The following is a 21864-nucleotide window of genomic DNA, read 5'->3' as shown; positions in this document are numbered from 1 at the left end:
CTGCGGCTAGTCCAAAAACGCTGATTTTGGGGGCTGTTTTTGTGGGTCTTTGTCGCTGAAAATCTGCAGGTTTAGGGTTGAAAACTGAGGTTTCTTAAGGCTGAAATCTGATGGTCCTTCCGGGCTGAATCTGCTACTCTTTTAGGGGCTGAACTTGCAGATACTTCGTGGCTAAAAAACGCTGCAGGCTGAGGTTTCTATTGCTGAAAACGCTAGGTCATGGATTCCCAAAAACGCTAGGCATGCTGAGGTCAAAAACGCTAGGTCATGGATTCCCAAAAACGCTAGGCATGCTGAGGTCAAAAACGCTAGGCATGGGCTGTTGCGGTGAAGGTCTGCTTGCGGTTGCTATCTGTTGCAAAAACGCTAACTGATGGGATCTGCGACGATGATGCAAATGGAAAACGCTAGGCTGGAGCTTGCTTCTGGCGAGGATCTCCTTGATGAGAAAACGCTAGGGCAAGGGTCTGATGGTTTTTCTTGCTTGGAGGGGAAAACCGCCAAGGATTCTTGTTGAGAAGTTGCCTGCTGAGCTTGGCTCTTGTTGCTTCTTCTGCCAAATAGTGCTAGTCTAGGTTTGCTTATATACAAACTTACTCAATTCGCCCTACCTACTTTCAACAAAAGTCACTTAAAAATAACAAGTGAAAAATATCAAAAATAGGTAAAATAGGTTAAATGCACTAGAAAATTTCCCTGAAGGATTCTGATGGGAATGTTTATGATCATGCTGTGTGCAACCAGAGGACATGCATCTACACTAAGTGACTGGGCATGCAGGGTCTACGAATAGACTCACAAAAGTGCCAGATCACTTTTATTCTAGACTGACTGGACTGAACTGAACCCTGATCATGCTGTAGCTTGTCCACGGACACAGGGTTAGATGTGTCACGTGACATAGTTGTATTGCAAGAGCATAATTAACACGAGTTTGCTGGTCAATGTTCCTATTTTGCCGGTTATTGGATTGCGTACGCAGGTCTCTATGATTTCTCGGGTTTATTGATGATGGTTCACCATGAGCTTCAGCCTGTTCTGCTATACAATGATCCGCATGGCCGGTGGATGGTTGTACAATGTTTGTTGAATGGTCGAGTTCACGAATTTGGAGGTACTTATGCATACATGGCCTCTGGGCAAAGAGCTGCTTTATGGCGGGAAATTTCATCTCACCCTTGGACCTCTAATGCATTTCTTTGTGGAGATTTCAATAATACCCCTGATTTAAATGACAACACCACAAGAAATGTGCATATGTTGCTTGTGGAGAAACACGAATGGGATCTTCTTTTTGCCTCTGCTCAAATGATTGATATATGGCGTTGTTTGCATCCTGATGCTTTTGGTTTCACCTTTCAACATGCCGCTCATCCATCTTATAGAGCACGATTGGATCGTTGGTACTTGCTTAATGGGCAACAATATGAAGAATTTGTATGTGCCATGAGGATAGATTATGCCCTGCAGCTCTCAGACCATTATCCTCTTCTGTTGTATTTTTATTTTGGACAGTCTCTTTGTGATCGGCCTCTTTACTGGAAACGCTTGTTGCATGTTAATAATACCTATCTTACTCATGAAGTTTTCTGACACATGATTGCCGATATAATTCCCCCGCTATTGGCCCATATGCATATTGATTTGGATGCTGCCTGGTATCCTTTTATCATGAGAGTACAAAGTGTTATTTGTGACTATGGTACGCAATATATGCAGCTCATTCGGGGGAATGTCATTGTTGCGAAACGGGTTAGTCAACGATTACAACAGTTAACTGATTCCCGATCCCTGTCTGACTCTGAGATGATGGAGCTATGTGAAGCTAATGTATGCATTCAACAAAATGATAAGCGGAAAATTGCTAAATGACAGACGCGTGCACGTCAACAGGCTTTTATGGATAAATGTTGTGCTTTGAAGAAATTTTTTAAGCATCTGCATCATTCAAGGGTCTCACAATCTATTAAGCGGGTTATGCTTCCCTTGGGTGCTTGGACTTCTTCGAAGTAGGAACTTGCAGAGGTTATGGTTTCACATTATCGTAAGGTGTTTGTAGCCCCATCTCAGCTATCTTCGGCAGCTTGTTGAGCGCGTCAATTGTTGCTTTCTCATGTTCGTCCGATCATGTCTTCACAGGAGGCACAATGCCTTGAGGATCCTTTCTCTGCTTCTGAATTGCATGATGCCCTGCTTGCATTGGGCCGCTAGAGATCTCCCGGTTGGGATGGACTTACTGTGGAATTTTTTCTCTCCTTTTGGGACGCTCTTAAACAACCCCTACTTATCATGTTAAATGCGGCATGGGAGAAACAGGATCTGCCAGTATCATGGAAAGAGGGTTTACTTAAATTTTTGCCCAAGCAAGCGCTCTGCGAGCAATTCTCTCATTGGCGGCTCATCACTTGATGCCGGTGGTTTACAAGATATTGGCTAAAATGTTGGTCCATCGCATTAAGGACTGTTTGTTTACAGGACTTATCAGGCTCAGTATGGTTTTATTCCTCGGCGTCAAATCGTGGACAATTTGGCTAATGTTATGATTGGCATGGAGTATGCTAAGTACACGCAACAGGTTGTGTTGGTCATGCAAGTTGATATTGAAAAGGCTTTTGACACTGTGCAATGGGACTTTATTGTTGCCACAATGAGGTGTCTAGGGTTTGGTCCTAAATTGGCCAATGTGTTTTATTTCTTGTATGCTTGTAGCACGTCTTTGGGGATTTTGGAAGGGGAATTGATAGAATCGTGGCTGCTTGGTTGTTCGGTTAGGCAAGGTTCCCCCTTAGCCCTTTGTTGTATGCTATTGCCACTCACCCTATGTTGATGTATCTTGATCACTTGACCTCCGCGCAATGTCTTCATGGTTTATAGTTACCATCGGTTCATTCATTTATTGGACAGGCTTATGCGGATGACTCGTTGTTTATGCCTTTGCAATCAATAGAGCGATGTTCAAGTGATTATGGAAGCTTTGGAATTGTTTGCGATTGCGGCGGGTCTCAAAGTCAAGTTTCGTAAATCAAAGCTTCTGCCCCTTCGTTCTTGTGATTGGAAAGCTTTGTTGTGGCCAGGAGAGATTGTTCCTCCAAATGTGATCACCAGGCGTTTGGGTTATCCAATTGGATGGAACGTCACTCACACGCAAAAAGTGGATTGGGTTATGCAACGCTTGAATGTTAAACTGCATTACTGGAAGCTTTCTACTTGGCCACTCCATGTTCGCCTGAGAATCGTTCAGAGTATCCTCATGGCATATGTTCAGTTCTTTTTGCCACTGTTGCACTGGCCTCGCCATTGTCTTGATTCTCTCATATCGGTCATTTTGTCTCATTTGTGGCGAACTCAGCTCACAAAAAAGGCATGCGCCTGATGTCAATGGCGAAACTTTGTAAACCAAAGTGCTTTGGTGGTTTGAATATTTTGGACTTCGTAGGCATGTCCTTGCTAGGAAGGCTATTCTATTGCCTACACTTACGCAACAAATCTCAGCCTTGGACTGTTATGCTTGCACACTTGAGCCGGCATGTGGTTATGTCCTCATTTGGTCACTGGCAATCATCTTTTTGGGAGGTGGTATTTGGTAAGATGGATGGCCATATTCCTGGATGCCTGCTTGCTTCCACCTTGCTCTTTGCCTGGAAACAGGTTACGAATCACCTATCGTGGAATGCTCGGACGCAAGGAAATTCACTTCGCTTCGAGAGTCTTCATTGGAGCCGGGCCTTTTCTCTTACTTTGGTTGACCGCTCGCCTCGCCAGGCGTATTTCCTCTCCTGCCGTGGCATTCGAGTGGTTGAGGATGTGGTGGATGCAGCTGGTTTCACTTTGGAGTTTCCATTTGCCACTCGCCGTTTTGGATTGGGCATGCATTATTGCCAGTTCTGGAGAGAATTGCAGCAAATATTGGTCGGTTTTTCCCATTTCACCTTTGTCATGAGTCTATACCTTGCACTTTCCTTCAAGGGTGAATCTGGGTATATCCTGGATTCATCTAGGTATATCGCATGTCTGACTGGAATCTTCGGGAAATGCCCTTTCAAGATATTTTTGCCGGCCGGTCATATGCTCTTCTTTTGCCGCAACCATGGCTTGCTGATCATTGCAACGCTCTTTGGCACATGCATAAATCTGATATTTGGTGGAGAAGGCTTCTATCTGCATCATGGGAAAGCCATTTACCGTTGAAGGAGCGTTTGTTTCTTTGGCGTTGTTTACTTGGTGTGCTCCCAATGGGTACCTTTCTTAGAATGCGCCATATCCGCCCATCATCTTGTGTCCGTTGCTCATCTGCCACAGAGGATGTCTGTCACCTCTTGTGGGATTGTTTTATTACTCGAGATTTTCTTCGTCGGGTATCTGCGTATATGCGGCTCCGTTTTCCCACGACGGTCTTCCATAGACGGTTTTGGGCTTTTGGTATCTTCTCACCGGCGTTGCAGTGCTTTTGCAGTCTTCTTATGTGGGTCAGGTTTTGGGCTTACTGGAGCCTGTGGCAACAACGTAATTGCTATATGTTCCATCGCATTCATGCAGATCCCCTGCCTTTCTTCAAACTCTCTCTTAGCCAGTCTTTACGGTTCGCCTTGGAAGTTGTTGATATCACTACAGAGATACATCAACGTTCTTATGAATGCTTTTAACTGTTTTGTACAGCCGAACACTTTTGCGTTCCTTCTCTTGTACTTCATCTTTTTGGTGGGTTTTCCGCTCTTTGAGGTTTCCCACGGATAGATAAATCAAATTGCTTTACAAAAAGAGAGAGAGAGAGAGAGAGAGAGAGAGAGAGAGAGAGAGAGAGAGAGAGAGAGAGAGAGAGAGAGAGAGAGAGAGAGAGAGAGAGAGAATAATAAAATGAAATGAAATGTTTTATTAACGTCTTCAGAAGGCTAGAATGACCTATGAGACCAAAAAATTACAATGTTGTGGATCTGATACAAAGTGAGTAACGAAAATGACAAAATAAAATAAAATGACAGAATTAAATGCTATGGAATTCGAAAGAGCTAGGTGTGAAAAGCTAGGTGGGATAGCTAATTCACAGATCACAAAAGATCCAGCATCGGTCGCTCCAGCTCGGTCGCTGGCGGATCTCATCAATCTCCTTCATGGTCAATAGCCTGACTGGGCGTCGTGCATGTCGGGCTAAAGTGATCCGAATCCTCTGATGCAGCTTCCGTCAATGCTGTGCAGTCCTCCGTATTCGTGGGCGTCTCGATCTCCCTAGCTCGGTTGTTCGGTCGATCAGTGTGCCTCTGGTGTGAGGCGGCGAGCTCTCCTGTGGTAGTAGCTCCTCCGGGTGTCCAGTGTCTGCTCTAAAGAAGTCTGTGATCCGTCTTTGAGACTGGCTGCCTCTCCCCTCATTAGGCTCTCTCTGTGTCTGCGCAGCTCGAGCAAAAACAGACCCAAGCATCCGTGATCCTCGTACCGCATGACTCTGGAGAGTGGTCCGAAGCCCGCTTTGAACAAGCACTGAAAGCGGCCGCCTATCTCGTAGTAGACGGGGCAGTGGCATGTATAGTGCAACTCTATCTCAGGCTCCAGGTTACACAGGAGGCATGTCCTTGCCTCTGCTGGTACTCTGCTGTATCTCCCAGTCTCGATCCGCAGCTGGTGTGAAGATGTGCATATTTGGCCAGTAGCACATAGTATCCCATGAGACAAGTGGGTGTCCATGTATCTGGGTCTCGTCACAAAACCGTCCTCCATAAGCTGGAGAAGATGCTCTCTCTAGAAAGCCATCTCTTGCTGAGGCATTCGAGTGGTTGAGATGTGGTGGATGCAGCTGGTTTCACTTTGGAGTTTCCATTTGCCGCTCGCCATTTTGGATTGGGCATGCATTATCTCAAGTTCTGGAGAGAATTGCAGCAAATATTGGTCGGTTTTGGCCATTTCACCTTTGTCAAATGGTGATCGCATGTCTGACTGGAAACTTCGGGAAATGCCCTTTCAAGATATTTTTGCCGGCCGGGCATATGCTCTTCTTTTGCCGCAACCATGGCTTGCTGATCATTGCAACGCTCTTTGGCACATGCATAAATCCGATATTTGGTGGAGAAGGCTTCTATCTGCATTATGGGAAAGCTATTTACCGCTGAAGGAGCGTTTGTTTCTTTGGCGTTGTTTACTTGGTGTGCTCCCAGTGGGCACCTTTCTTAGGATGCGCCATATCCGCCCATCATCCTGTGTCCGTTGCTCATTTGCCGCAGAGGATGTCTGCCACCTCTTGTGGGATTGTTGTATTACTCGAGATTTTCTTCGTCGGGTATCTCCGTGTAGCGGCTCCGTTTTCCCACGACGGTCTTCCATAAACGATTATGGGCTTTTGGTATCTTCTCACCGGCGTTGCAGCACTTTGCAGACTTCTTTATGTGGGTCAGGTTTTAGGCTTACTGGAGCCTGTGGCGATAGCGTAATTGCTATATGTTCCATCGCATTCATGCAGATCCCCTGCCTTTCTTCAAACTTTCTCTTGCACAGTCTTTACGGTTCGCCTTGGAAGTTGGTGATATCACTGCAGAGATACATCAACGTTCTTATGAATGGTTTTAGCTGTTTTGTACATCCGAACACTTTTGTGTTCTTTCTCTTGTACTTCATCTTTTTGGTGGGTTTTCCTCTCTTTGACGTTTCCCACAGATAGACAAATCAAATTGATTTACACAAAAAAACAAGTGTGAGAGTTAGAGAGTGTCTGATAGAGAGAGAGAGAGAGAGAGAGAGAGAGAGAGAGAGAGAGAGAGAGAGAGAGAGAGAGAGAGAGAGAGAGAGAGAGAGAGAGAGAGATGATGAAATGAAATGTTATATTAACGTCTTCAGAAGGCAAGAATGACCTATGAGACCAGAAAGTTATAATGTGGTGGATCTGATATAAACTTGAGTAACAAAAATGACAAAATAAAATGACATAATAAAATGCTATGGAATCCGAAATTGTTAGGTGTGATCTAAGCAACTAGGTGGGATAGCTAAATCACAAATCACAAAAGATCCAGCATCGATCGCTGGCAGATCTCATCAATCTCCTCCATGGTCAATAGCCTGACCGAGCGTCGTGCATGTCGGGCCAGAGTGATCCGAATCCTCTGATGCAGCCTCCGTCGATGCTATGTAGTCCTCCGCAGTTGTGGGCGTCTGGATCTCCCTAGCTTGGTCGCTCGGTTGATCAGTGTGCCTCTGGTGTGAGGCGGCGAGCTCTCTTGTGGTAAGAGCTCCTTCGGGTGTCCAATGTCTGCTCTAAAGAAGTCTGTGATCCGTCTCTGAGACTGGCTGGCCTCTCCCCTCATCAGGCTCTCTCTGTGTCTGCGCAGCTCGAACAAAAACAGACCCAAGCATCCGTGATCCTCGTACCGCATGACTCTGGAGAGTGGTCCGAAGCCCTCTCTGAACAAGCAGTGGAAGCGGCCACGTATCTCGTAGTAGACGGGGCAGTAGCATGTGTAGTGCAACTCTGTTCCATGCTCCAGGTCACACAGGAGGCATGTCCTCGCCTCTGTTGGTACTCTCCTATATCTCCCAGTCTCGATCCGCAACTCGTGTGAAGATGTGCGTATCTAGCCAATAGCACATCGTATCCCATGAGACAAGTGGGTGTCCATGTATCTGGGTCTCGTCACAAAACCGTCCTTCGTAAGAGCTGGAGAAGATGCTCTCTGTAGAAAGCCATCTTCGTGCCTAGCTCCTGTGTTGGGTGTATCCATGTCCTCCTGGTGTCTAGCTGGGTCAGGTCCTGGCGGATGAGCCTGGTGATGTCGGACTGTGTGAGAGTCAGAGAGGGTGCATCCAGTAAGTACTGGAAGGGGGGTAGTTTGTCTATGCTGACCCATGCGCCTGAAACCATGATGTCATTCCCCCATACCAGCATGCTGTATCTCTCTGCATGGCTAACTGTCGAGAGGACTCAAGTGCAAGGCGGGCATATCTGTTTCTGGGAAGTTCCCACATGTGGTGTATGAAGGAGACCGATCTGGTGAGCCCTCGGATAATGGCACGTGGTACTGAAGCCTTGGCTCTAATGAGCCGTGAGATCATAGACACTAGTGGCTTCCCCATGTCTCCCTATCCATCAGTGCGACCTGTCCTCCCATGATGGTCCAATGAAGGTCCCCAAATCTCAGCTCCATAGAGCAGTGCAGAAGCCACGAGGGTGTCAAAGAGCCAGAGCTTCATCCGAGGCTCCTGAAACTAAACATGTGAATAGATCCTCTCCAATCTACCCAATGTTGCATGGGCTCTGGTCAATCTAGTCTCTGCTGCTCTTCTCAATGAAAATGCTGGGCCACTAAAAACCACTCCATGGTAGGTGTAAGCATCTGTATACTCCACCGTCTCCTGGCCGTATGTGAATGCGGGCGCTGACCTCTTGATCCACTGTGGGGTGGTCTGAAATACCATGACCTTGGTTTTACCAAGGTTGACATACAAACCACTGTCATGGGAAAACCTATGCAAAGCATCCAAGTGATGTTGCATCCCCTCCGGAGAGTCGAAGATGAACACAATATCATTAGCATGTAACAATAGTGGAATCCATGTTCCTGTCAGCTGTGCACCTCTATCACCATCTCTCTCAATGTAGACAGTAGTCAGAAACCTTATCCACATACATACCAAACAGAGTAGGAGAGAGCGGGCAACCCTGCTTCACCCCAATAGTGGAATGAACCGCTGTAGATAGGCCCTTTGAGGTGCGTACATGCCCCACTACTGACCTGTACAGTGCCATGACCCCCCAAATGAGCTCTGTGGGTACTCCCATCTCCTGTAATTTGCGCATCAATCTAGCTCTGGGTACGGTGTCAAATGCTTTGCGGAAGTCCACAAAGCTGCAATAGATCCGTCTCCCATGTGATCTGCCGCCCTCCTCAATGATGGCTCTGAGTGTCAAGATATGGTCAAGAGTAGAAAAACCTCTCCTGAATCTTGCCTGCTCGGCTGCGCGTATCCCCTCCCTCTCTGCCCATCTACTTAGCTGCTGCTCAAGAATGGATGCGTAAAACCGTGCCAATGTGTGTCCGATCATGATAGTGGGATAATTCCCAGGCTCCATAGGGTCTCCTGACTTGAAGATAGGTACAATAATAGATAGGCTCAAAGTATCAGGCAGCAATCACACATGGCACGGTTAAACATAACTGCTAGTATATCTCTGGCATGCATGAAGTGCTCAGCCACTAAGCCATGACGATCATATGCTCTCCCAGTCCTCATCCTGTCAATGGCCTTCCTCACCATCTTAGGGGTGAGAAAGCACATGTATGGGGGCATGGATCGGGGGGGTTGGGGAGGGGCGACTGTCCAGGAACTATGTAAAGAGATGACGGGTACTAACCCCAGGGCTTTGTAGAGGTAATGGCAGGGGGGGGGGGGTGCTCATGAAAGAGCCGCCATGCCTCATGTGAGTCCTGACTCAAGAAAAGCTGGTATAGATCCTGCTCTAGGCGAGCCAAAGATGCCCTTCTTTCGCCGCAGTAGGCGTCGGAAGTCAATCTGTGACTGTCTGTGAGTGATGTCCCCCAAAAGCACCTCTGAAGTCTATCTCTGGCCTCGCGGCATTCCTCATCATACCTGCTGTTCTAGGGCATGCTCCAAGAACGGCATCTTTGCTCAGGCTGTGTTTGTGGGTATGCCTCTGTTGCTGCTACATCATGTAACGTCTGTGTAATTTAGTAGTAAGCTCCTTCAAAGGTCGCCCTGGCTCTTCTGTACACAAGCGTCCGTAGATCCCATCTATGTATAGAGAGTCCGTCTCCCGCGTAAAGGTGTAGCGCGTAGGAGGTGCTGGTTGTGGCCCGTGTGCTACACTAAACTTGAAAGAGATGGTCAGCGACACAAGAGCATGGTCCATTGCCACACCAACAGGTCTGGGTCCAACTGTGAGGTCCTGGATACTAGAGATGAGACTCGGCTATGCCATGACATAATCCACTATGCTAGTTCCATGTCTGTGTGGAATGTATGTAAAACCCCCCGCAGCGGGAAATCTCTGTAGGCCATTCAAGATGACCAATCCATGTGCAATCCCCATGTCTATCAAGTGTCGTCCATACTCAGTACGCTCCCCATCCTATGATAGGGATAGGCTTGTCTCTGCAATATCTAGTTGTCTTAGTATCTCCTCTGAAGTATCATAAAAAAGTGTCTGATGATGGGCAGTCCTAGTATTGAAATCCCCTAGAATGATGATGTCACCATCTCTAGAGAACTCCCAGATATCATTTAAAATAAAAAAGGGGGACTGTCCTTTGGATGGTGCATATAGTGACGTACGCGGGGGAAAGTAGCAAATAGCAATGGAAAGATTTCCGCTTCAGCCTTCGCTGTTTGATGAATTTTGCTGCTTTAGGGAAAGTTTTTCTAATGTCATCTAGTTCAGTTGTCAGTTTCTAAATTCTGTCACAAATCTTGACATGAATTTCTTCTTTCTCTTGATCAGAGTTATGATCAGAACTTGAAGAATCGGGACTACCTGCCAATGCCATTCCTCTATTCTGGTACCTACGGTGCCTCTAATTCAACCGTAGGTACCTCTAATTCAACGTTCCATAGTTGCTCCACCAGTCCCTGAACTGCAGCCAACATAGTCTCAGGAATCCCAGACCCTGATTCATCTGGTTGTGCTTTCTTAGAAGACTGAGCTGGTATCTTTTGAATGACCCGAGAATCAGAATTGACCGCATTGAGAGCATATTGGGCCACTGGGTCCATGAGGGCTTGAAATGGAATAAGCACCTCCGTTTGGGTTCCCGAGTGTCACAAACGGGAGCGCATAGCAATATAAAATACATTCGGATAAATAGGATTTATCACTTATTACTAAAGCCAGAGGATATATATATATATATATATATATATATATATATATATATATATATATATATATATATAGAGAGAGAGAGAGAGAGAGAGAGAGAGAGAGAGAGAGAGAGAGAGAGAGAGAGAGATTTTATTTACGTCTTCAAAAGGCCAAAGAAAACTGGCCTATGAGACAGATCCATGTACAAAAATGTGAATATCCTGTGGATATCTGGTATGTGCAGAATGGCCAGGTAATAATGGCATCTGGTGTACAAAGTGTAGTGTGGTAAGTGACCGAGTAATAAGATGTATCCTTTTGCTCTTGGTATCTAGCTGAATCAAATTCTGACGTATGAGTCTAGTGATCTCTTTCCGTTTTAGAGATAGGGAGGGTGCGTCCAAGGAGTATTGGAACGGAGGCAGTCTATCCATGCTGAAGCCATGTGACTGAAACCATGATGTCATCTGTCCATACCAGCGTGCTGTGTCCCCTTGTAGTGCTGGCTGTCGAGACGACTCAAGGGCTAGCCGAGCAAAGCTATCTCTGGGAAGGTCCCATAAATTATGCATGAAGGATACTGATCTAGTAAGGGCCTCGACTACGAGAGGGGGGGCAGCTAGCTTGGCTCGAATAATCTCATGTGGCACTGACGCCTTTGCCTGAAATAGTCGAGATCATAGAGACTAGAGGCCTCTCCATACATCTCCATCCATTAGTGCTACCAGATCTGCCATGGTGGTCCACTGAGGGTCCCCAAATCTGAACCCCATACAACATAGCTGAAGCCACTAGAGTGTCAAAAAGCCACAACTTTGTTCGAGGTTCTTGAAACTGAACCTGCGAACACATCTTCTCCAACCCCCCCAAGGCTGCATAAGCTCTCGTCAATCTAGTTTTTGCTGGTCTCCTCAATGAAAACACTGGTCCACTGAAGGCTACTCCAAGATAGGTGTATGTATCTGTATACTTTACCGCCTCCTGGCCATATGTAAAAGTGGGTGCTGACCTCTTGAACCACTGTAGTGTGGTGTTAAGAACCATAACCTTGGTTTTCCGAGACCATCCACTATTGTGGGCAAATGTGTACAAATCATCTTAATGACGTTGCATCCTCTCCGGGGAGGCGGAAATCAACACAATATCATCAGCATATAACAATAGTGGGATCCATGTCCCTGCCAACTGTGCTCCTCTGTCTCCATCCCTCTCAATGTAGTCAGCAACCTCATCCACATACATGCCAAATAGTGTAGGAGATAGCAAGAAGCCTTGTTTCACCCTGATAGTGGAGTGAACCAAATCAGAAATCCCCTTTGGAGTGCGTACATGCCCCACTACTGACTTGTATAGAGCCATGATCCCCCAAGTCAACTCTTTGGGTATTCCCATCTCCTGCAGTTTGTGCATCAATCTAGCTTTGGGCACTGTATCGAAGGCTTTATGGAAATCCACAAAGCAACAATAGATTCGTCTCCCACGTGATCTCCCCTCCTCAATAATGGCTTTGAGTATCAAAATATGATCAAGAGTAGAGAAACCTCTCCTGAAAGCCGCCTATCCTGTTGCCCGTACACCCTCTCTCTCTGCCCATCTATGGATGCGTACAACCGTGCCAATGTGGGCCCAATCATAATAGTGCGGTAGTTCCCAAGCTCCATAGGATCCCCTGACTTGAAGATGGGTACGATAGTGGGAAAACTCCCCTCGCACATGCATGATCGAACATCACTGCTAGAAGCTCTACAAGTAGATCTCTGGCATGTATAAAATGCTATGCTGCCAGGCCATCGTGATCATATGCTCTCCTGGTTTTCATCGTGTCAATGCCTTTCTTTACCATCTCGGCGTTAAAGAAAGCACGTGTGTGTGGGCATGGCTCTGGCGGATGTGGAAGAGGTGGTTGTCTCGAGACTGTGTAGAGGGTGATGCATTCTGACCCCATAGCTCCGTAGAAGTGATGACTGGTGGGGGAGAGTGCTCATGGAAGAGTCGCCATGCTTCGCCTGAATCATGGCTCAAAAACAACTGATATAAATCCTGCTCTAGTCGAACTACAAATGCCCTCTTCTTTCGTTGTACCAAACGCCGAGAAGCAATCTGTGACTGTTTGTGAGTAACGACTCCTAGAAGTACCTCCCTCTGAAGTCGGGCTTTGGTCTCTCTGCACTCCTAATCATACTAGCTACTCTGGGGTATGCTCCCAGAACGTCGTCACTGCCCAGGCTCAGTGTGTGGGTATGCCTTTGTTGCTGCATCCTGTAGTGTCTCTGTCAATATATAAGTTAGCTCCCCTTGATGTCTCCCCGGATCCTTTGTGCATAAGCATTTGTAGATACCATCTATGTAGACAGAATCAATCTCCGAAGTAAAAGTGTATCGGGTATGCGTAGATCTCTGTGTCAGTCGAGGTGTGCTGAACTGGAATGAGATGGTAAATGTGAGGAGAGCATGATCTACTATTACCCCAATAGGCCTAGGCCCGACTGTAAAGTTCGGTATAGAGGGTATGAAACTGGGCTGAGCCAAAACATAATCCGCTATGCTAGCCCCATGTCTATGAGGAAAACAAGTGAACCCATTCGATGCTCAAATTCGTTGGAGGCCATTCAAGATGGCCAGTCCATGTACAGTCCCCAAATCTGTCAAGTATCCCCCATATCCAGTGTGCTCTTCATCCTGCGAACACCTGGCCACTCCCGTATCACTGACATCCAATTCTCTCAACATTTCCTTTGAGGTATCGTAGAAAGCTGTCTTAGACTGGCCCGTCCTGGTATTAAAGTCTCCCAAAAGAATGACATCTCCATCCCTAGGAATCTCCCATATGTCCTCATCCAATATCGTGTGGAGTGATTGTCCCTTGGGCGATTCATAATGAGATGTGCTGGGGGCAAATTAGTATATTGCAATGTAGAGTGGCCTCCCTGTCTCCGCTCTCACTCTGATCCACATATATCTGGCCTGTTCATCTCTCCGAACAATACGAATGAGGGGTTAAGGCTCCTCCGTGAATAGGATTGGCACATCTCTTGACCCCCGTCCTCACATCTTGCCTACAGGTAGTCTCCCAATGGTATCTCGTCACTCTAGGTAATGTGTTGCTAGGAGTTTGATGCGTTTCCGAGTTAAAAGTAACGTCTCTTCCATTAAAGCTATCCTCAAATGCGCCTACATCCAACCTCATTGATCCATTTCAATTCCATGCTGCCATTTTAAGGCTTGTTCCATAGGTCTTGCATCGTCATGCGGTGCGCTTTTCCAACACCATTACTCTCCCTCCCCAGTAAAAAGCAATTTTCCCTTTCTCCCTTGCTGCCTCGATCTCCGGCATCAGCTCTTGCATGTGTGCTACTTGTGTTGAAGTGAGGTCATCGCCCAGAAATATCCCAGTTTGCTTGAGTGTTGGTCTCTTCTTTAGGAATTCCTTCCTAGCTTCTAGCGTAGGGAAATGTATAATGAGTGCTCTTTCCTTGGACCTTCCTTTCTCATCACTTCCCTTCTTACTAACTCTCCAAGCACCACTATGTGTGGGTTTAGAAATACCCATGCGCTTCAAGTGCTCTTGCACTTTTTCTTCTACTTTTCGAGTGTCTTTGAGACCTGTAACACGCACATGAAGGGCTGTAGTCTCTCTCTTTCGCTCCTCCTCAATCGTCATATTGATGATAGTGGATGTATCTGTGGCTTCAGGTATGTTATATTTTCCTTTCTTTGCGTCTTGGATCCACTTTTTAGCTTCATCAACCTTCTCTTGTGTTTTGAATAGGTGTTGCGCCCATGAAGAGGTTGATCGTGCCTTCTACTCTTCCTCTTCCCGTAGAGTTTTCACCTGCTTCTTAATGCTTTCGAGCTCCTTTATCATTGAGGGTTGATTTTCTTCGGGGTTGTCTTTGCAAGCTGCGAGGTCTCCCTTAAGTGCTTCGATCAATGCATCCTTTTCATTCACGCGTTCTTCCATTTTTGATTTCCAGGATTCAAACGCAGCAAGTGCATCCTCTAGTCTTTTTTGCATCATGCATTCCATTACATTCACTTCTGCCCTCACAATCGTCTGCATTTCGGCCTTCAAATAATGTGTACGTCTCGTCACGCTTACTAAGCATCTCTTTGTCCAACTCTTTCCTCATATGTGCATATATAGCTTTTTTGTAAGTCTCCACATTTGCATGCATATCTTTTTCAATGTCACTCCTCAAAAGGAGAAGGAGAGAGAGAGAGAGAGAGAGAGAGAGAGAGAGAGAGAGAGAGAGAGAGAGAGAGAGAGAGAGAGAGATGAAATGAAAGGAAATGTACAAAGTGGTGAATCTAATACAATGTCTGGAGTACAAGTACAAAAAGTACTGAAAGTAAAAATGAAAACTGAAAATGAAGTGTGCAATGTGAAATCTGAAATCTGAAAATGTAGAATAGGCCCTCAATGACAATCTGGGTGTCGTGCTAGAATGCCTCTGATCCTCTGCTGGAGTCTCCGTCGATGTAGTGTGCTCCTGTGTCTCGGTCGTGGTCGTCTCGATCTCCCGAGCTCAATCGCCATGTCATGAGGGTGCCTCTCGTATGAATGCGGGTACAACCAGGTGCTGGTGGTTGGTCTCTTGGCTCCCTCGATCCAAAGAAGTCTGTGATCTGTCTCTGCGACTGTCGTACTCCATGTCTCCTCAACAGACTATCTCTATGTCGGTGTAGCTCAAGTAGATATAGGCCAAGGCATCTTTGATCCTGATACCTCATGACTCTATCTAGGGGTCCAAAACCCTCCCTGAATAAGCAATGGAAGCGCCCTCGTATCTCATAATACACAGTGCAGTGGCATATGTAGTGTAGCTCTGTCTCTGGCTCTCTACCGCATAGTTGACATATCCTAGACTCCGGCGGTATCTCTGAATCTACCCGTCTCAATCTCCAGCTGGTGTGAGGATGTGCGAAGCTGACCAATAGCACATCGTAGACCATGAGATAAATGAGTGTCCATGTAGTTCGGACGAGTCACAAACCCATCTCCTGAAAGTTGGAGAAGGTGCTCTTTGTAGAAAGCCATCTTCGTGCCCAACTCCTGTATCGGCTCTACCCATGTCCTCCTGGTGTCCAATTGTATAAGATCCTGACGAATGAGTCTAGTGATCTCCGTCCGTGTGACTGGCAGGGAGGGTGCATCCAGGGAATACTGAAAGGGAGGCAATCTATCCATGCTGAGACCATGCCTCTGAAACCATGAGGTCATCTGTGCATACCAACATGATGTATCTCCCTGCATCGCTAACTGTCTAGAAGACTCAAGAGCCAGTCTAGTATATCTGCCTCTATGTGTATCCCATAGACCGTGCATAAAGGACTGATCTGGTAAGAGCCTCAATCTCTATAGGAGGGGCGGCTACCTCCGCTCGAATAATCGCATGTGGTACAGAGGCCTTGGCTCTAATCATCCGGGATATCATAAATACCAAGGGTCTCTCCATGTTCCTCCAACTGTCATGATTCACAGATGGTCCCCAAACTTGGACCCCATAAAGCATAGCTGAAGCAACCAGAGTATCAAAGACCCATAGTTTTGTTCGTGGTTCTTGAAACTGAACCTGCGAACACATCCTCTCTAGCCCTCCGAATGCCGCGTAGGCTCTGGATAGTCTAGTCTCTGCTGCTCTCCTCAGGGTAAACCTCGGTCCCGTGAATACCACCCCCAGATATGTATATTCATCTGTGTACTCCACAGTGTCTTGGCCATATACGAGTGTAGGTGCCGATCTCTTGACCCATTGTGGTGTGGTGTTAAACACCATAACCTTGGTTTTACCAAGGTTCACAGATAGTCCACTATCCTCTTCAAAGTTGTGCAATGCATCCAAATGTCTTTGCATGCCCTCTGGCGACTCTGACATCAACACAATATCATCAGCATATAATAATAAAGAGAGAGAGAGAGAAGAAGAAGAAGAAGAAGAAGAAGAAGAAGAACAAGAAGAGAAGAAGATAATTTTAACGTCGTAGGAAACTATCCCAAAAGACCTTAAAGATCTATCCGATAATAATATTCAAGACAGCCACCCAACCTGAAGATTGTTCCAAAATGGCAGTGAGGAAACAATATCAGCCTTTGAGTCCCCTCATGATTTTTTTTTTTTGAGCATGAGAGCAAAGCCACGCCGCACCACGCGACATCATGTGATATTCTGTCTCAGCACGTTGGCGGCAACAGTAACATAAAGAAGAATCAGTGCTTCAACATGCTAGAAGCCCAGCAGGGTGTGAGACAATGCCAAAAGAAAAGTCTTTGTTTGAGAGGCTATTTGCACAAAATACTTTTTCACTAACAGATGGGATTATGCAAATGCATAGTCTACCATACTCTGAAATCCAAGGCAGGGTAATAAGCAAGCGATATGCATTTGAATCACTAACCGCATGCAAACCAAAGGAGGAGTAGCCTGGTGATTGAAACACGAGTCCTACAAACTCTCTAGAATCTCAAGGAGAGAAAATGGCATGAAGCTGAATAATAGCTCTTCATACTGGTCATGATGCATCTCCAAATGCCATTTTTGAACATCTGCAATAAAAGAAAGAACCATAAAGAGCTATACCGTCTGGAACAACAACATCATCAACATGATGCATACCAATCGAGATTATATGCTTTCTGTGTAGATGCCAAGCTAATGAATTGCCCATGTGTGGCTGTGATCCAGACCAATGGAGGTAGTGCAATATCTGCTGCCTAGACAAAAGCAAAGACGTGGCATATGGGCAACCGAGTATACGATCAAAAGCAAAACACACGCGTGCGCGCACACACACATACACACACAAAATTATTGTGTCTTTTTTTTGTTGGGAAGGGGGGATGTGTGTGTGCAAAATTTGAGACGTTGGAGTATTACAGTATACCAAGGACCATTGCATGGAAAAGAAAAGAAGGGGAAAAAATTTGTCTAGTTTATCAGAAGCTGACTCAGGCTATGGGGCACAAGTCAACACAGAATTTGTATGGATGTTTATTAGAAGCCAGCTTGGGCTATGAGACATATTTTGATGTACTTTTTGTCCATGCGCTTTTGATAAGACTCCAAAAACACTTTTTGACAGTATGTATGAATGTAATTTATATCCTCTAGAACCAATGCTTTGTTCTTCCGTTTGAAAGGTATCTTGATTTTTGCAAGACAAATTGAAGAGTTTCACGTGGTGACAGAAAAATAATGGGTAGGGCGGTCATAAACTGTAGGTTCCCCCCCTTTGAATACAAATTTGTGTGAGTTAAATTTGAGCATAAGATGCTCAAAAACCTCTAGTGCCTCTTTGGTTTCAAGGTGACATTGAGCTAACATCCTGTTCTTTTCTTTGAAAATGATTGGTAGCTTTGTATTTCAGAGCAAAGTGCAAGTTCTTGCAAGGGAGATAGAAAGTCTGAAAAGTCTGCCTCTTGAACAAAGGCGCCCTCAGAGAACAGGCTTTTTGGGACTGATTGGAAGCAAACAAGACCCCCTGGAGCTGTACACAAAGCAAGTGGAAGAACTCAGGAAAAAAATAAAGGAGTCACAAACGCAGTCTGTGCAGGCAGCCAAGGTTAGCTTTGTGCTCATATGTACTAGCTTTTGCACAAGTTTTGTCAACATGGTTCGAAACAGTTTATGCATTTTACATTGATACCATAAGTGGGCTTTCTGATTACAGTATCCTTGATGGTTCTTCCCAGGATCTTCCTGTTGCTTTTGTATCTTTCAAAACAAGATGGGGTGCAGCTGTAGCTGCACAGACGCAGCAGAGCTCAAACCCTTTGCAATGGGTCACAGAGTGGGCACCCGAGCCACGCGATGTGAACTGGAGCAATCTTTTGATACCGTACACACAACTGTGGATGCGGAGACTTCTGATTGGAGTGGTTCTTGGTTGCATAATTCTTCTGTTTTTCATTCCAGCTGCTCTGGTGTATACGCTTGCAAGATTGGATAACCTGATGACTTGGTTCCCGTTCATACAAACTGTACTGTCAATGTGCGTAAGTGCGTTACTTCTTTTTTATAAAATTTCTCACGATAGTCTTCCTGCATGTGTGAAATGCTTTTGTTGGGTTGTCCTTTGAACATCTTGATGTATACACCCATCTTTCTCTCCTCCACAGGGGTCTCAAAAATCTATATATATGCCTGAACATATCCTTCTTTTCTTTATAAGAGTTGTATAAGCCACTCTATCTATAATTGTGACTGTATCAATGTGTTCAGGCTGTTTGTAGGGATAAAGGGCCATGCCAAGACCATTATGAAGATTCAAAGGGACCATCTTTTGCAACGATAAAAAGGGATAAGTTTTTTTGGGAAGCTTGCCAACTTGCATATGGGCGTATGTGGACGGTGCGATGTATGTCCATAGCATGGTGCATTTGCGGGTGGTTGTCGCTGTGTGTATAATTTACCATGGAGAAAGGGGTTGGATATGGGTCCATGTGTCTTACATTTTAATAAGGTTTTTAATACAATGAAATGTAATGTGACAGAGTCATCATCTCACTCAGGAATTTCTATATGTGGAAACTGGCACGTTTGCTAAAAATGTGTGTTGCTAATTATCTATTTTTGTATGGTTCTAGTTTAGCGAAACTCATTCTATATTTAAATGTTTACATTTGAAATATTGTTCATGTAGTCGGAGGGAATAATTTGGAAGTGTCATTACGGAAGTGATAGAGAGCATAGCGCATCATAGATAGAATACCCTTGAGCCATCCTAGAACCCAAAGAAATGACTAGGGTCTGTGAAAGGGAATATCTACTAGGCCTCCTAGAACAGAGATTTCCAATGGGACAAATGGTGGGAGAATGGGTATCCGACCATCTTGATTGTATGTTTTTGATTCATCACAGGATGTGACATAGTACATCAGTAAGGATTTGTTCCGCACGTTTGGTGAGTGAGAGAGTAAGTTCAGAACATTTTTCATGCATCACAAGGTGGGAGAGAGTACCACTAAGATGGAAATGTCTCATGGTCTCTGTAGATTCTGGACTGTGTGTGTTGCTGGCAAGGAGCAAGCATTCTCTTTTTGAGAAAGTAAGTGCTTTTCTGTAGAGGAGTTAATTGTTGCATTGCCTATGAGGGAGCCTAGGCAGCATGTGTGTGAGCATAAATGTACTTGACCCATTTCAAGCAAGTTAAAACTCAGGAAACTCTCTCTCTTTTCACAAAAAGTAGGGCTTCTACCCTTTCCATATTACCAAAAGTATTGCAAAAAGCCAGACTCTGCTGATAACGATACAACTTAAAGCCACATAACAAGATACAATTATTGGTTAAAAAAACCACTTAAGATCTTCAGGGTACACAGCTGAGGGGAAGAATGGATCAGTAGAGGTATAAACATATGCTGCAGACTGAAAGGATAGAAAGCGGAAGAGACCGACGACTACAAAATAGTACTGCACAAATCTGCCCAAGACACATTACAGGCTCAAGTTGTGCAAGTATGCCAAGATGTCATCCTCTAATAGTCCCTCGACTAATGAGAGGCACACAACACCAAGATAGCATAAAGCTGAAACAGCATCAACTCCAATAGTAACCGCCCATAACTGAAAATCTTGAATACAAGAAGCCATTGCTCAAGAGAGAGCCATAACCAAAATTTTCATTAAATGAAACCCTTAAAAGCATCAAGATAGGTCAATGAAGGCCACTTATAGAGAGGGACAGTCACCAAGCTTGCTATGAATCTTCAAAACCGGAGGATAGGTTGTTACGAGGCTGTGGCAAACACTAACCTTAGTTGTTGGTTTCTTTCCCTTGATTTTTATTTACATTTTGGGACCCTCTTTTTGAAGTCACAAATGGCCGGACATTCTGTGGCCAGTGTGAAACGGTCGACGGCCTAGAGTGTCACCCGTAGTTGGGAAGGGCAGGTCGCCATGAGATGGTCGGGCCAATCGGCACTGAAATCAGAGCAGTAAAAGGGTGTCTAGGCTCAGTTCATAGTCATTTAGACCCTTCGCTACACTTGATAAGTCGGTGGGTACTAGGAATTAACTCAAAAGAGTCAAACTTGACACATGGCCGTTTGTGAGCTATCTGCCAGACACATCAGCCGGATGGGGCGCCCAAAATCGATATGAGGCTTTTGGGAAGACTGATTTGAGTTCATAATTGAACACGAGTGTGTGTGAGTAGTGGATGTAGGTGATCACAGCTTTTATGGAAAGCTTGCCTTCTCCCTTGTCTTATGTAGCGTGATGATTCCGCTCTCGTGCACCTCTCCCCCTATGAATGCAGAATTGTAATGCCCGGCTCAAGGGCCTTCCATCTATATGTATTGTTGTGTGGGTTCATCCGCGTATGCCGAGGCAAGAGTCTCTTGTCTAGGTACTGGAGTAGCTAATTACTAATCCTTTGCAAGTACAGGTGAATTTGGAGAGATGTCACGCGCGAAATCTCGTCCGATTCAAAGGGCAAGTAGCCCTACAGATGCGGGAGTACGAGGGCTTGCTACGGATGCGACCGGCACACGAAACGGAGCCCGAAACAGTAAAATAGAGCCTGCTGTGTATTTTTGCAGGTTTAGGGTTTTGAACCTAATTGATCCCTAATACCCCTAGGAGCTTCACGGGAGCGATGGGATCATTGTAGAGGTGATTGGGTGCATTTTCGAGGTACAAAACAGTGAATTCAGCGTGCTGCAGATTCTCGCAAAGTTTGGGAAAGTGTTCGTATGTGCCGGGAGAGTCACCTTTTATATGGGGATTCTGTCTGTGAAGCCTCCTATTGTGGTTATGTTGCCAAAATCGGGCTAGAGTAGGCCATTTCCAGCCCGGTAAAAGCGGGATAGCTTGTAGGAACTTACAGTTTTTCTCCCAAGCTTTATAAGAATAAAGAAATACCAAAAGGGGCGTCAGTCTTTGCGGCCTACAGGGTGTCACTGTTTGCATGGTAGCACTCTAGCTGCCAAGCCGTGGTTTGTGTGAAGTGTTAATTCTTGTCACAGGTTTATTCGTGAAGTTTTCCTCTGTGTCGTAAAGTCAAGTAAAGTTTATCAAGTAAAGATTTGGGCCTACAGGCCGGTTCCATAGGTCAAATGAGAATGAGTT

At 45.5% G+C, this 21864-nt stretch overlaps 1 protein-coding gene across 1 annotated transcript in view; it reads left to right on the top strand.

The window, feature by feature from the left end:
* Window positions 1-21864, top strand: part of LOC147440242 (hyperosmolality-gated Ca2+ permeable channel 2.3-like) — an 87959-nt gene that overhangs the window by 43747 nt on the left and 22348 nt on the right. Inside the window, exons 5-6 of the mRNA XM_086530030.1 lie at window positions 18161-18355; window positions 18486-18784. Of these exons, the coding sequence (XP_086386156.1) occupies window positions 18161-18355; window positions 18486-18784 (494 nt within the window). The remainder of the gene's footprint in view (window positions 1-18160; window positions 18356-18485; window positions 18785-21864) is intronic.

This window comes from Adiantum capillus-veneris, chromosome 15, assembly GCF_014529385.1.
Source record: "Adiantum capillus-veneris isolate H3 chromosome 15, ASM1452938v2, whole genome shotgun sequence".
Classification (NCBI taxonomy): Eukaryota; Viridiplantae; Streptophyta; class Polypodiopsida; order Polypodiales; family Pteridaceae; genus Adiantum; species Adiantum capillus-veneris.
This window is presented reverse-complemented; position numbering and strand designations above follow the sequence as displayed.